The 17,386-nt window shown below is 36.0% G+C and overlaps 1 protein-coding gene across 1 annotated transcript; it reads right to left on the bottom strand.

The window, feature by feature from the left end:
• Nucleotides 9,813-17,386, bottom strand: LOC105164419 (probable plastid-lipid-associated protein 10, chloroplastic). Its single transcript, XM_011083070.2, has 9 exons — nt 17,003-17,386; nt 16,781-16,894; nt 16,544-16,678; nt 16,071-16,166; nt 12,216-12,296; nt 11,624-11,710; nt 11,417-11,472; nt 11,218-11,351; nt 9,813-10,104 (listed from the first exon to the last, which is right to left on the bottom strand). Exons 1-8 carry the CDS (start codon nt 17,162-17,164, stop codon nt 11,237-11,239), a joined length of 846 nt encoding a protein of 281 aa, XP_011081372.1. The 5' UTR covers nt 17,165-17,386; the 3' UTR covers nt 9,813-10,104; nt 11,218-11,236.

Below are 17,386 nucleotides of genomic sequence, written 5' to 3'. Positions count from 1 at the left end.
TCTTCTATGCCAGGTTTGCCAAGAACTATAGGGAACACTAAGTCCGTAATCTGTGTTGGAAGACATGATAGCTTGTATGTGTTCTTTGTCAAAGGATGTTTTCTTCAGTATGTAAAAATTTCCTAGCAAGTTGGCTACAACAAGCACATCCTTAGTCTTATGGTCCTGTATCAAACAATAAGTTTTGAAGAATTTAAACATAATAGATGAATTACTACATGATTTACTAATAGACAAAAGATTAAACTTTAAGCGAGGAACTAACAAGACTTTATCAAGGCATAGTTTATCATGTATTCTAACTTGTCCAGAACATTTTATAGGTTGTTTAGTGCTACCAACCAATCTTATAAAAGTGTTTTAGGCAGCAGGTTCTATCTTACTTAATATAGAAACATCATTACACATGTGTATTGTTGCCCCACTATCAAGAATCCAAGAATTGGCAAAATTTCTAAAGCTGAATTTCCAGAACGCATACCTGAAAACTCGGTATCATTGTCATTAGTGTATTCTAAAGTATGTGATTCTCCACCAGCAAAGTATCTGTGGAGTTCTGATCTAATTATATCAGACATAGATCTCCCATCAAGAACACTATGCACAGATTCCTCTGGGACAGTTGCTGCAGGTCCATTCTTCTTCCTTTGCTCAATTAGAGTCTTGTACCACTTTGGATAGCCATGGACCTCAAAACATACTTCCTTGAGATGTCTAGATTTACTACACTCCTTACATATTTGGTTTCTTTTGTTTGTAAATCCTTTCTTTCTTGGAAAATTCTTTGCAGCTTCAGGTTTCCTGCATACTTGCATAGCCATGTTGTGTGTGGAATTGAAGTTTCCAGAGTTCACCTCCTTCTGTTTTTCTATTCTCAATACCATGGAATATGCCTTACTCACATTAGGTAGGGGATCCATCAATAAAATTTTGTTTCTTAAATGATCATAATCATCATGTAAGCCCATAAGGACTGCATAAGTTGATTCTCTAACTTATCTTCTGTAGCTCCTTTAGAAGGTCGAGTAATACAAGCTAATTCGTTCCATAACCTCTTTAATTTTGAAAAATATTCAGAAACAGATAAAGAACCTTGAGTCATTGAAGACATTTCTCGTTTTAATTGGTATATCATGGGACCATTGCTTTGGCCAAAACGATTTTCAAGTTCAAGCCATAATCTCTAGTTGTAGATAAGTACAGAAAGCTTTCTACGATTTCTTTAGAGATGGAGTTAAGAATCCAGGATGTTACCATATAATCAGGTCTAATCCATTCTTCTAGTTCTTTTCCAGCCTCTGTAGGTTTGCTCGCCTCTCCATTAATGAAACATAGTTTCATCTTGGCACCTTGTGCAATTTTCACGGATCTGCTCCAAGAAAGGAAGTTGGATCCATCCAACGTGTTTGTTACCAAGCTCTGCCCAGGGTTGTCGCTTGGACGAAGTTTGGGAGTTTCTTGTTCTTCAGCCATTTGATTCTTGAGGTTGTTTGAAGGGAAAAACTGATGAGGAAGAGGTATATGGATATGTCTTTAAAAGTAAACAGAGACCATCATTGATGGCTCTGATACCATGTAAAGAAAGCAAAAGTAATTTTGAAGGAGCACATCATGCTATAGAGATTTAAAGCTGAAATTGCACAGTAAGAAATCAATGGAGTAACAGTAAGTTTCTTGAATGTTTTCAGTGAAGAAGACGAGCTACAGTCAGCCTTAAATAGGCTTCAATCTGGAAACTAACTAACGGCTAAGAGAAACTGTAATTAACTACAAAAGTGCACTAACGTTTTCTAATAATCGTGGAAGGTCACTTATAAAGGCACATTTATAACTTCAAAGCCACAAATACAAATAAAATCGTCAAAAGGGAAACACGACAGCACTATTCCTTTTCTTCTTCAATGAATTGCTACGTGGAAAAGTTGCAGATTCTGTTGCTAGCTGCTGCTTGTTGTAAGCTCTCATCTGTACAATCTTTAAATACTTGAAAAGAACTAAGGATTTGTCCTTAGTGTATGGCAATGAAGAACTGACATTGGAAGGTACAGTGATGGCAGCTTCCAGCTAGACATTGATGCTGCCAAATCTCAGTCAATTATGTATTTGAGCTCACTAGATGAGTAGTTGCTTGGAAGAGTTCCATACAATTACTTCAGTTGACTCCACCACTAAGGTTTAATACATAGCAGTTCCGAAAGCATCTACGGAGATAGTTTGAATGAAAAACTACATCCAATAGTTAGGTGTGGTACCTAGTATTGTCGATCCCATATTGTGAAAACAACGGGATGATTGCGCAAGTAAAGAAATCAAGATCTCATCACAAGGTCAAATATATCCTAAGACGTTGCTGTCTAATCCAAGAGACAGTAGGGAGAGACAACGAGCGGATGAATTGTGTTGCATCAGTGGAAAACACGATAGACTCTTTCACCAAGCCTGTTTCGCAAATCGCTCATACTCACCATCTTGAGAATAGATTTGAAGTATTTGGGGGTTGGCTTTAAGGTCAAGTGGGAGATTGTTAGTTTAGGTAACCAGAAAGCCAATTAGTTGGTTGATTTGTGATCTACGATTAATAATCTTATACGATGTAATTCTTAATATCATCAATGTAGTTTATTCTTTGGCCATGTTTGTCTTCTTATGTTATATATGATTATTGCATTTCACGAACAAAACGTATAGACTAGTCAAACCAATGAAGTTTGATTGCACATTTGATGGCGATATGGGACCAACTTCCGATAATTAGTCTAAAATATTTCAAGTCGAGAGCCCTAGAAAATGGGCATTGAGGAGTTCTATAAAGACTTGCACTAGGTGATGCATTTATATGATGAGTGTTGTATTTCATCAATGACGGACGTGTGACATATATGCGATTTAATTGTTGCTTGACAAGTTAGTCGCACGAGTTGTCATATGTAAGCCCATGTGGCTTGATCGGTATAACTAAAACTCTTTAGCTACGATAGTACGGAAATTATTCCTCCATCTTGAGAAGCCACAATAACCTTATATTGGACGAGGTTGTATCTTGGTCCTGGTTGTTGTGACTGCAGTATTACGTGGTTGCCGAAAGCTCTGCACCAGTGCAGTCAGATTATACATAGAGTTTGGTGCATTCTAATAAAGAATTCATCGCCCATCATGAGATGATGGTAATTATCTTTGTCCTATGACTATGTTAATCTCTAAAAAGTCTCTAGCCACAACCATTGATCAAATAGAAGAATACTTTTCTATGTTGATTTGTGAGAATGTTTTTAAATCGCAGTGCTTTATAGCATCAGTAATAATCATTTGTTTTGCAGTGATGTAGGATGTCAAGCACAAATAATGTGAGTTTGTTTACTACATACTTAGATTTTGTTTTCTCTGCTATTACATTTGAATGAAAATATTTGAATTTGAAAAAGGGTTTGGAAACAATTCATCACAATATCATTGGTTCCCCCTCAAATATTTTTTCTCAATACCCAAAAGATAAGGAAGTGGGCTCACACTAGGCAACCTAGCACTTATAACCTCGTGGTCCATGAGCAATGTATCAAGCCTATGGTATGTTTATTCTCTATAACATGACAGGCCTAGAAAACGAGCCTAGTCCAACAAGGTGATTTAGCATATAGTAGGGATGACAATTAGCACATATTTCTAACATCGTAGGACATGTCATAGCAAAATGATCTCTAGCTAATTCCACATGAATCAGCTAAAGTCAACTCATCAAGCAGCAAGTAAACAGATCCTTGGATTCTCGGGTTGACTTGGCAAGACCTTTTCAAATGATCATAACTTTGTTTAGATAAATCCAAATCTCAAACTGCTTCTTTTATTAGTTAACTAACACGTGAAACTTTTTAAAGGGGTGTAACTACACTTATAAATAGAGGCTTTGTACAGTCATTTTCATAATGAAGATCTCATACTCTCACTTGCATCTCTCTCCCTTGGTTTTTGAGCATTTTCCAGCATATTTGTGCACTCCACGCGCATTTTATCACTTTATCACTTCAATTCAATTTCCATACCATTACTCTCACTTCAGTTCGAGTTTTTCCTTTAATTTATTCAGTAAAATTGTTACTGACTTAAACATTGTAGTGCTAGGCCCTGTCAAGCCCTAGCAGTCAATAAGGCCTAACTTCAACATAGGGCTATTAGCCTATCAAGTCTTAGGCCTGACCTTGCCTTGTCCATTAAAAATAATAATGATAATAATAATAATCAAAATTCACGTCAACTTGTTTTGAAAACATAATTTCTTCAACTTTCCTTTTTTGGTCTCTCTGTACAAGTTAGAACCACATGATTCCCACTTAACCAAGAAAAATTATTTGATATCTTTAAATTTTCTCGACACCATCTTATAATTCTTTTAAAAATTCCTCTTGCTTTTATGTTTTGTATTTATGTATTCCGATTTTCGACCATCTTATTTCTTCTGATAGTTTTGTAATTCTTTTTATTTTTTTTATAACATAAAATCTAGTTTCTCTAGATTATTTTTTCTATTCGAGTAGACAAAGCGCCGAAAGAATGTGCAAATTGAACGTTAGAGATTTATTGCATATCCCAAACTTTTAGTGTTCATTATTCAAAATTTTTAAATTAGTTGTTCATTATTTTATTTGACAAACTTGTGTTCAAGTCTTTCACAACAAATAAACAAGCTTATGTATAAGACTGATTATGATTCTTTTTTTAAAATTACGATTATGTAAATGTAAGTTTTAATTTTCAAGAAATTGACAAAAACTATTATTATGAGATCGTAGTCAATTCGCCCCTCGTTGTCGAAATAATAGTTAATAAGAATTAATTGTACTATATTATTGTATTTAATTTTGAATGATTATTATAGTAATTTTAAATTTTTATGATAGTAGTTTTTTTTAGAGGGAATTTCAATAAACCATAAAAATCAAAAGAAGATGTCCACAATGTAAGCACATGAAACTACTAACCTGCTGAGCTACTCTATCCTACCCCCCACCGGTGGTACTCTCAGGGGTCAAAGAACAATTAGCCCCACAGCTCCGTTGAGCCACTCGAATAACCTCGTGAGCTTCCATGCTTAGGCCTTCAAAGATCATCTTATTCTGCATCCACCGAAGTGCCCAACAAAGGGATAGAAAATAATCAAAATCTAGCCCCCTAAGCTCATGATGCATGTCCCTTAGCCGCTCTTCGATGCTACTGGTCCAACAATCTATGACCCCCACAGTGTGTCGGAGATTGGCTAGACGAGTCTTGCGAAGCAACATGAAAACAACACATGTCTCACGTCCTCCTGAGCCGCCAAGCACCCAAAATAACTATCTGCTACTCTAACCCCGTATCTGTGTAAATTTGACACCGTTGGCAACGCATCCCTTGCATATCTCCATGCAAAAAGCAGCACTTTTGGTGGGGCTTTTGAGCTCCAAATAAACCACCAGGAATGTTGAGATTTTGAGCCACCAACCTCTCCGCCTAGTCCTTGTGCAACTTGATAAGCGTTGTCAACTGAAAACCCACCGTGGCTCTCATAGTGCCATATCACCTCATCTCTTAATGTCAAGAACGCAATCAACATCCATCGGAATAAATTCAGCCTTCACTAATTCCAATTCTGTTCACGTTCAAAATTTATAAGTGTTTCAACCTTCGTATACTCCGGAAGTTAGCAGGCCTGGCAATAAGTTGGAAGGTGTTCGGTCATGGAAGCCAAGGTGACCAAGAATGGGGATTGCAAGTGCATCTCCAACCTTCCATCATAAGCCCGCCATTAGTAAATCTTGTGTGGCCAACAACGATCGCAAGTGTATGAAGGAGACAAAACCAGTCGAGCCTCAAAAAATTTGGAGTGAGGAAAGTACTTCTGACCAAGAACCCCACTGAGAACACCATCAAGCAATAGCGCCATACGCCATGCTTGTTTGGTTTGAGCGAGGTTATTCTCCTTGAAACGTTGGATCCCAAGATCGCCTCTCTTTTCTTTTTGCTTACAAAGTTTTTCCGTTACACAATTCTAGAAGAAGCTCGCCGGCATACTATCAAACTCACTATCGAACGTGTCCGGAAGCTGAAAACAGCTCATCACGTAGGTGGGAATAGTGTGGATGACCGATTTAAGGAAAACGGATCGCCCTGCTTGAGAAAGTTATGAGTAACTTCTTCAAGATACGTTCTTTAATTCCTTCTAACACCTCCTTCTTCTACCAACCCACCACTGTCGGGAGGTCTAGATATTTATCATGTTTGACCACCAGCACAACGCCTAGGATGCCCTTGAGAATGCTCGAGTGGATTCCTCAACATTTTTACTGAAGACCATTACCGATTTAAGACTGTTAATTTGCAGACCGCAGGCTTTTTGAAAACTAGAAAAGATATGCTTGACATAAAGTAATGCGTCCTATGTGGCTTGGCAGAAAATCAATGTATCATCGACGACGAGCAGGTGTGAAACTCGTGGAGCTAGTCTAGAAACTGCGATCCCTTCAAGAATTCCCTCTTTCCACTTTACTAATTAAGCTACTAAAAAACCCTGCACAAAGAAGAAAGAGATACAGAGACAAAGGATCCCTTGACGGAGTCCTCGTTTCGAGCGTAAGAAATCGAATTACTCTCCATTTAAGAGAAAAGAAAATGAAATAGTGGTAGATAAGAGCCACAAATTTAGAATGAAACCCTAATTTAATCAAAACCTTCTAAAGGAAGCACCATTCCACTCAGTAGTAGGCTTTACTGACGTCTAACTTCAAGGATACGTGACCAACCTTTCCCCAATTTTTGTGCAAAAGAAAGTGGTTGAGTTCATAGGCCACAAACACATTATCAGTGATTAAACGGCCAGCGACAAAGGCTGATTGAGAGGCATATATCATGGAGTCAAGGAATGGCTTGAGTTGATTAGCAATGGTTTTAGATGCCAATTTATAGATAACATTGCACAGGCTAATAGGGAGAAAGTAAGACATATCATTCGGATTAGAGCATTTCGAGATTAACACCAATAAAATTAATAAGAGGGTTAAAAGAGCCATTATTGAGAAAATCACGAATGCACGCACTAATACCGGCTCCTGCGACATTCCAATATTTTTTGAAGAAAACAGGAGACATACCGTCCGGACTCGGTGATTTCAGGGGACGCATCTGGTTTAAAGCTTGCGTTGTTTCCAATAAGGTAAACGTTCTAGTGAGTTCATAGTTCATAGCTTCTGTGACACGACTCTCCAAGCTAGGAAGAACATCCTTCATTGCCTCTGTTGAGGGATGTGTGGATTTGAAGATGGAACCAAAATAATCTACGACCACGTTGTGAATACCTTTAGTTCCCACCACTTCATGACCTTGCTCATCTTTAATTTTCTTAATTTCTTTTCTAAGTCGTCCCTCGTTTTCTTTAGAATGAAAGAAACTCGTATTCTGATCCCCCTCAACCACCCATAGGGCCTTTGCATATTGTTTCCACATCACCTCTTCCTTCGAGGCCAATCCTCCAGTGTCTATATGGATCGGCTCCTCATCCATCTAAGCCATTACTTTGTCAGAATCTACCCTTCATTGCCTATCAAGTGGATGCAGACCTCCAGTCTACGTTCATACGTCACGTGAATGAGGAGTTCTGCACTAGTTGTTGAGCGGACCTTTACGGCTCGTTTCAAAAGTTGATTAACACTAAGGCCTATTCGAATCCTCAAAGAAACTCTCCATTACCGTCCTGTGTCATCCATTTCCATATCTCGAAACATTCCGATCTTGTTGCCAAGTAACGTTGCTACACCTAAATTCATCATGCTAAGTGGTAGGTCATGGATGTGGACAAAGAAATCACGCCGATCTAGATCAACATGCATTAGGCTCTCGTCCTCCCTAATAGTATTCAAGATAAGTATGTGTTTCTCAAAACTCCAAGGACACCCATCTAGCACTCTTTGTTTATTGATGATATGATTAAAGCGCACAACAAACATCTCTCCAGGAGTTGTTTGATTTCCAACCCTTTAACTGGCAAGAGCATACTTTGAATCGAAGTACATAGCGCCTCGAATCGGTATAGTCGGCTTGATAGAAGGCGCCCCACCAAGCAAAGTTTATGGGATTCATAATTCACATGCCATAAGCCCCCAGGGAGAGTTGGCCCATTCTTTCCATAGTGGACACTCTGTAGGAGAAACCACTAGCGGGAAGAGCTAACCACCCAAAGCTATGAACGATGAATCGCCCGAGCATCCAAAGGGGAAACCACGCGAACCTAGACCAAACACAAAGCGAAAAAACGAAGTGAGGGGAAAGAGAGAAATAACGAAAAACAAACTCTCATGCATAGAGAACGGATCTATTCGTTTTCTTGATATATATTTTATTTACCAAATAATTAGTTAAATATTGTTTTTGATTTCACCACTGAGTGCTAACCTTTGTTTTGCAAATTAAATCCTGATTAATTTAGGATTCTAGTCGAGAGCTTTCGACCCTTATGGTGGGGTTCGAGTCCGGTACACATGAATCACAAAATATAATTCATGATAGGAGTTTAAAGTATTTTAAATCCTTTGAAGTATGAAATTGTGCAAATAAGTTTAAAGGATTTGTTAATTACTTCAAATATGAAACTTTTCGCTCCAAAGCTCTTGGTCCAAATATAATAAATTGATTAAAAAGATTAAAATTATGATCGGGTTTTGAATTTTTGTGAGGGAATCATGTAAAAAAAAAAAAAGCCTCTCTACTAAATCGTGATCTTGTACTAATTTATATTTTAAATAATTTGTTTTACTCATTTAATTTAATACATTCTCTATTTTAAAAATATTTTATATTTTATATCTTATTTGCCAGATATACCCAATGTAAAAAATACATTTATACATACAAATAATATAAATTTAATACATATAACATGTATATACGAAGAGAGAGAAATACAATTTAACTAAACGTCACAACATATTAAAAATAAAATATTAAAAAATACAATAACTCGATATTATGAGATGCAAACTTTAGATGTCGAAGCTATACAATAACCAGCTACTTTTGCAATGCCGCATATCTTGCCATGAAGAATAACGACATTTTTTGTCTCTATATACAGTCACTTATTCGTTTTTGGTTCTTAATGTTTATGTATGATTATTTTAATCTTTAACGCGTATATATTTTCCCACATTTGCTTCAAATTTGATAGTAGGACCAAATTTATAATAATTTATAAATATTGGGAATCAAAATCATGCCACATGAACATTAAGAATTAAATGCGAACAAGCGCTATATATAAGACCAAAATTGTAATTTACCCATTCATTCGCAACGAAAGAAGAAAAAGATTAGTTTTTATTTATTTCAATTGAAATATACAGCAAGAATAGATTCAAAAAGGTAATTTTGTTCCAATTGATACTATACAGCATAAGTAAATTTGTTCATTTTGGAAGATAGTTGTTTGCATTTAGATTGTAAAAACTTAAATTAAGATTCAAGAGCTTAAATTTTATATTACAACTTTTTCAAATTAAACTTAAAATTGAATTATTTTGGAAATCACAATATGTCTTTGATTTTAGTTTTAATATAATTAACTACCAAATACTGATTGTCTTATACGTATTTATTGATAAGGGTAAGTTACATTTTGGTCTCTATATAACCACTTATTCACTTTGTTTTTTTTTATTATCGTTGTATGTTCACGTCTCACGATTTTGATCCTAATGTCTACGAATTTTAATAGATTTGCCGGTTGAAGCTATAAATATAATCTGTTTCACTTGATATTTGAAAAAAGAAAATACTTATCACACTATTGTTGCTGTAAGAAAAACCAAAGAAACTCTGCTTTCTTCACTTTATTACATATCCTTTCTTTGAGAAGTATGTCACACTTGTGCTATTTCTTATGTTTGACATTCAGCAAATGTCATTTTTGGGGTTGTCCGGTGGCGATATATATATACATATGTTCTCCAAATATGATGTAATTTTCCGTTGCTTTTTGTGAGAACACCAAGACATGCTCTTCATAGATGAAAAAAATAATGTCTGCTCGTTGCACGGGGAATAATCGCTGTTGTGAGGATACTCCAACGTGTTATTGAATGAGTCCTGTAAAAAAAACACGAACTTAAGATCGACATTGCCAAATAGCAGTCGTTCAAATACGTCTTGCTCGACATGCTTATCAAGCAGAATCTATGTCCTTGTGACAGGATTACAATGAAGCAATGTGAGTGCAAATCAGAAGTAAAGACACCATCATCACAGACAACTCCTACAATTTGTTAACGACTGGTGGTAAAGGCTGACAATGCATGTAGCATTGCATTCTTGAGCTAGCAGAGAAACTCAGCTCGGTTCACCTCTTCAGAGCAGGAAAGTGAAGAGTTTTCGATTGGCAAACACATGCACGAGCAAGAAAAACAACTACAAATAGCAAGCACAGAGTCACAGTGTTCCTATTTTGAGTTGGAAGGAAAACACTAAGAAGAAGAATTATGTAATTTTCAGTTGGATTTTCACGTATTCTAGAATTATATTTCAGTAAATACGAAACTTCATCTTTGATCCATAGATTATTCATTACCCCTCACTCTCATTGCAGTACATATTTTTGATAAATACGAAACCTGTCTAAAGCAAATTATGTCATCAAAGTTCGAGTTTGTTTTAAATCAATAGCAGAATAATCTTTTAGAGTATATCATCTAATATATAGGACCTTGTTTTGCTTGAATCGATGGAAGTCTCTCACTTTGTCGTATTTCATACTATAACATTTTCATGTCCTAGGACTTTTTCACTTTCCTCAATTTTCAGCCTTAATCTATTTTCAGCAAAAAAGGGAAATCACAATTCTTTTCACTTTTTCTCGTGCTGAAAGAATAAAAATCTATTTAAATGCTATAGTCATTGTTGTTGGAATTACAAACTTCTATACACATCAAAGTTAGCTTAGCTTTTAACAAAAGAAAAACAACTGGGGGTTCAACCATTCAACCTTCAAGTCTTGGATGCCAGCGCCAATCCCATATGGCGAACATAACTGACATGCTTACATATTTTTCCCCTAAAAAGTTTTAATGTCTTTGTACAGAAATTTTTATGGTTTTTTGTGTTTTCTAAAAAAGGACTCCAATTAACACACCAAGGAATAGTTGACATACAGATTATATTTTCCCATATGGTTCCCAAAAGTAAAAGTGATATGTGTAGGCTTACCAATATTCATCTCTCTGTATCAGATAAATGTATGAGCCCTAGTGAAAATGAATACTCCACCGCCTCCAACTGCGCGACCCAAAAGCATATTCCTATCCAAGTACGACAGGTAATACAATCCGCCAACAGATCGCCTGCAAACAAACCTTGTTTACTAAATATATAAAATTACAACCTAAACTTGTGAAACATTACATACCTCTGCGAACTGCTCACAGGAACTTGAGCTTTGAAAGATTTAATGAACTGCAGGATCTACAAAAGTAAAGTTTCCAACTTTGAAAAAAAATTGAGACTTGTCTTTTCTCATTATCACTGTAAATGTAAGAACTGGTTTCTGTTCATAAAGATATACATTGCACGACAGATAAAAAACTCAAAATGCAAGCTGTTTTATAGGCTTTACCTGCAGACTCAAAAAGGACCGTGGTAGTATTGCTGGAGCAAGCAGAGCTTGTAACTCTTCACTGATGTTTATGTTCTGAATAGCAATCTATCAAATATATAGGAGCAATGTAAAAGTGTCTTCCAGTTGTCATGGATACGAGGAAGTGTAGAAGTGTCTTCCAGTTGTCATGGATACGAGGAAGCAAAGAAAACATGTGAATCTGACTCCTATATGCACACTATCTAAACCACATTGCACAGAAACAATTTTCTTTTCGCAACTATGTCTTCAGGACTGATCAGATAGACGATCAGGCCACTCCAAATGAAATGAATGAATTGTTATTTGAAATTAAGCTCAATTTTGGCAAGATTTATGCAAGAACGGCTCACCATTTCATGTCAAAAGCAATATATGATTAGAGGGAAGAACAATGCAGGAAAGAAGAGTGGCAACCTCAAACTGCCAGCACTATGGATCAACAATTTCCCATTTTCTAGATAAAAGCACCCAAGCAACCCCCATGCATGACCCTTTCTATTTGTAGTCAAAACCTTTTTTCATTTCTCAAACTAAAAGTAGCTTGAATTTAAATGTTAGAGATACAAACCTCTTCAAACTCAAGGTAGATGTTACGTATGGAAACAACGGAAAATTTCGCGGACACAAGCAGGGTTGCACCTTCTTGCTCCTGTCCAAGAAAACAACTGCATGTTCATATATCGCTTTGTAAGATGAAGAGAATATGGTATGTAAGATGGATAAAAACTTGAATCTATTTCACACAGAGATACAGTATATTTAACATTTCCTCTCCAACCCAAAGTTATGACTATCTTTTATCTATATTTATATACCATTAGAGTCGTTTACTTTTGTAGTTGGAAAAAGTGATGGATTGGGCCCATTTGGATAAAAATGCAGGATGGGATAAATGCACAAGATTTATCAGGTAAAGTAAATGTTGGTTTACTCAGCTGATTTGTAGATCATGCAAGAGGGGTGGGTATTTTTTTAACATTGTAGGACAAATTATGTGATAAAAGACAGACCCAAAATGCCCTTTTGATGATAATTTTGCCTTTTGTTTGTATGTGTATATGTATATTACATATGTTTTTATATATTATGAAAATATATATGCAGACTGCATCCAACACATATACATTATATATTTTTTTCAATAGTATACAATCAATAGTACACACATAAATTCCAAACTAGAAATGGATTCATACGAAGATAATTTTTAATTTTAAATTACAACAGTACACAAACAGATGTTGAGCGTATATATTATTACGTAAGGTGTAATTTACAACAGGTGCATACACTCACAATTTGTGCCAAAAACAGGTATACCACAAAAATTGTGTCCGAAATTAGAGTGTCCCAAGTTTGAGTAAACTCAAAATTTACGAGATTTCGTAACCTCAACATGTGTACACACACAAATTTCGTACACTTAAAATTTAAAATAAATATACACTCAAAATATATATTTTAAATTTTAAATTTTCTTACGGTGTAATTTACAAAGGTATACACATATAATTTACAACTTCTATGGGGGGTGGAAAAGTGTACGACAACAATGTCTAATTTTAATTAATGGTTAGTAAAACATAGTTTGAATTCCGTGTCTCAAATGAGGGACAAAACACTAAGATTAATGAAGAGACCCAAAAGTTGGTCAAGCACGATAAGAAATCAAGGCCCCCCAGTCGTGATAAATTATGTGGGTTTATCGGCTGGCTGGCTCGGGCTTGGGGGATTAGGAGCAGGCCTTAGTCCAACAAAGGAAATGATGGATATTGCTATATTACAAGATGTTTACTTAGATGTATTATTGCATCACGATAAAATTTAGTCATGTGTTTAATTTAATTGACATACATGGGTTATGTGGAGAAATTACTATTGAACCCTTTGAGATGTATTAAAAACAAAAGTATTGTGAGCAAAATTGATGGATCACATGCTTACCAGGTTGGTTGTGGTCATTAGTATAGGGGACGTGGGATGAGTTTCGTAAGTGGAACAGTGATTAGTACAAGGCCCATGGTCTAATACCGGGCCCCGTACCTCAAAGTAAACACTATACTAAACTATACTATTGTTCTTATTCAGGTAATAAATCGAAGTAAACGGAGCCTAAGCCAATATAATGACCCTTTATTTAAAGTGTGAGTTTTTTGCAACTTTTGTGATACATAAAATATTCCTCTTTTTTGTAATTTTTTGGCAATCAATTATATTCTAATTACAATTAACTAACTTTTGAAAATTCCTGATCCCTGTAGAAATGCATGAACCATACAAGAAAGTGTATAAAAAAAGAATTCAACAAATACATAATGTTTTTCAATACACTTGCAACATGTGAAAACGGTCTTAGAGTTTACTACCATAGAGAAGGATCTAAAATCCTGACCCATGAGCAAAGAAATGACCTGATGGCCACTAAGCAAAGTCAGAATGTAGTTGAATTAGTAATGACTTCACAATCTCAATCCATACAGTTGCCTTCTCCTCAACATTGTTGACTTGACTTATAAGTGCAAAAGACACAATATTTCCCATCTCTTCCTCACTTCCACGTATGTTTCTTATTTTTCTTGACATGCTAAATCTACCAATTTCTGCACCTTGAGTACACTTTTTATAGAATTTTTCGTATTTCCTCTTTTATCTACATCACCAAAACTTCTTAATCCATCTAATTTTTCCCCCTTTAGTTTGAATGCCGCTGCTCATGCCTTGACATGGAGGATAGTTAATTTATCAAACATGAGAAAATGATTTTTGAACCTCTAGAATGTCTTAACTCTTAAGGTACCAAGACAACTATCCTTGAACTAACTAATATCCTCAGATTTTGGTCATTTCTTATTTGGACAGGTTTCAGCAGAAGTCCATAAGCACAAATAAGCCATAGTGTAAAAACTAATGTACAAAAAAATTTGATATTTTCATGTTCTATTCTCATAGGTTCTCCTGATTTCGTGACACGTGTCCTGTACTGAATCATCTTAATGTATTAGGTGTCAACAACTCTTGATCCCTTGCAAAAGAGTGAAAAAACTAACTGTGGCTGCAAAGAGTAGGTGAGTCGGAATAACAGAAACAGATAAAGAGAAATTGGTTGCCAACTTCAATGCAAAAAAAATGCTCATGAAACTGGCAGAAGGTTCAAGTAACATATTTGATGCAGATTGCTTGCAAACATATACTGAAATGTAGCTGGATCTTCTTTGAAAATCATAGTAAATCATGAGAATGATGTGTTATTGAATTTGTAATGCTAATCCTATATGTTGACTATGTAATTTTTCGCTCTGCTTTATAAGGAGTTTGTCTGCGCGTGCATGAGAGATATCCAATTTCAATTTAATCTTCTTTCCTTATTTCATCGGCAATCACCAAATAATACTTACAAGTACTTGCTTCTAAAAAAAATTAAACCACATATGTGGGTGAAGCAATAGCTGCGTCGCTACAAATTATAGCATGTACCCCGTACCTTAGCAAATTTTCCAATGTATAGGATTTGCTAAATGAGTTCAGTGAAGTAAAAAGTAAAACATTTTGTTATTTACATTTAGCATCAAGCAACAATTGATCATAGGATTGTATAAACCTATAAGTCACGTACTTTTTTCCAGACAACTTCTCAAGAGAGAGATAGGATTGGTAAAAAGCAGATTTATTTATGCCGTGATAGTACCAACTAAATGATGGTGTAATCGGGTAAAGAGGTACACTTCATAGGCAAAATGACCAATGTGATTGCAGTTAAACTTATTGATGACATTTTTAAGTACTTAGGTCTTAAACAAGGAGCTAATGTGCTTGTTGACTGGATTGTTACTATCTTCTGCATACAGGCAGTTTTAGCAGAAAAACAACTCCAGTATCTCTCTGAATAACTATCTCTTTGAAAATTGGTATACGTAAATGAAATGGAATAGAGGCCTTTATCTTCTCAAAACCTTTCACCAAACATCTCAAACGTTAAAAAAATCAAGAAAATAGCAATTGATATGTGTTAGATACTTACATGAAAAATTGTGAAATGTGTAGACAATTTAATAGGAAAAATAAAACATAAGAATATAAAAATTAGATGGTCGGGAGAACGCTCCTACATTCACATCCACTCAAGTTTATACTACTAGGATAGATTTGTATGATCACAATAGATGGTATGAGTTATTCACTACATCAAGTAAAACAAAATTAGGGTACCTGTAAAATATTTTAATTTGTGACCCTTGAAATAAAGTGTATAGCTGGGTTAAAGGGTAACACTTGGTCAGCCTCCACATATGAACAAACATGCTTAACACGTAATGGTTGCCAATACCAATAGTACCTTAATGACTAATCATTCTTCTTATCTACATTTATAAATTGCATGAGACATAAAACTCCGCCAAGAAAACATGAAACTGCAGTGCCGTACCTCCAGCAGTCTCGGTATGCTCCATCTGACAACATTGCGGACGACACCTTGTCTAGATTGATCCCGGCATTCAAATTTTTGAAAAATTTGATCAATCTGTGGGAAGTCAAGTAGCCCCGTTGCAACAGATGTTAGGAAATTGGGAGACAGATTGTGAAACGTGTAGAAAAGAACACAAACAAGAAATGAAAAATGAAGCATAAGAACACAGAAATTTTTCGTGGTTAAAAGATAAATTGCAGCTATGTCCAGTCGACCAAGTTTTTCTTTACAGTGACTGAATTTGGAACAATTACAATAAACAATCACCCATCATCTGTACATAACTAGGATACATGTAAGAAATTATGAAATTATAATTCTGCCCTGCCAATAAAGTGTATGCAAAAAAGAATTTTGGCACGTACAAGATTTTTTAACATAAATCAGTATCACTAAGCGGCATCTCCAAGATTTACATCAATCAGATGTACCTCAAAGAAGGGAAGAGTTGCAGCAGACTGGAGGAGAATAAGGACATCAGAGGCCGATGTATATTGCAAACGCCACGTGCCGTCCAACAAACCCAAGTCGATAGGCTTCCCCGCGTCAAAACTTTCAACACTCACCTGTCAAAACCACCACAGAAACACCATTCTTGAAATTACACTACCAGAATCAAATCAGTCCAAGAATTAAATTTTATACTTCCGATATAACTGAAAACACACCAGGGCTTCCTCAATCGAAGAGCGTTGATCAGGTGTAGCTGTTAGGCCGCGTTGGGTGTCGGTAACAGCTCTGAGAAGCTCAAATTTTCGATTTTCCAGTTCTATTTCAGACTCCTGAACGGAACTACTCACACTAAGACAAAATGAACAAAACGAAGAATTTTGCTGGCTAGTGTTGCAATAATAGATGAAAATAACGAAGGAGGGAAGAAAGTAGCGTACCCTGGTAGCAATTGGAACAGAGGAGGCGGCGGCGGCCCAACATAATGGAGAATGACGAAATCTGGGTTTTTGTCGAAGAGGCAGAGTAAATTTTCTTCTGGAAGATACGGGCAGTAGAGAAAATGGGGTTGTTGAGAGTGAGAGTGATGATGCGGCTTCCATTAGAGCAGTCGAAGTTTCGGAAAATGTCTGTCCGTTGAGCTGTTAGGAAGCATATCCGCTTCCAGGAGCCGGTTGTGCTAAAAGGAACTTGTGTAAATTGGTAATTTACATTATTATCAGAAATTAGGGGTGAAATACAGATTGCCCCCGAATCATTTTTCGTCTAGTTCAAGTGATTCGAAAGTGAACCTGAACGGGAGAAGTGAAAAGGAGAAATGCAGG

The sequence above is a fragment of the Sesamum indicum genome, linkage group LG6 (assembly GCF_000512975.1).
Source record: "Sesamum indicum cultivar Zhongzhi No. 13 linkage group LG6, S_indicum_v1.0, whole genome shotgun sequence".
NCBI classification, from domain to species: domain Eukaryota; kingdom Viridiplantae; phylum Streptophyta; class Magnoliopsida; order Lamiales; family Pedaliaceae; genus Sesamum; species Sesamum indicum.
Note: the sequence above shows the minus strand (reverse complement) of the source record. Positions and strands in the feature narration are given on the sequence as shown.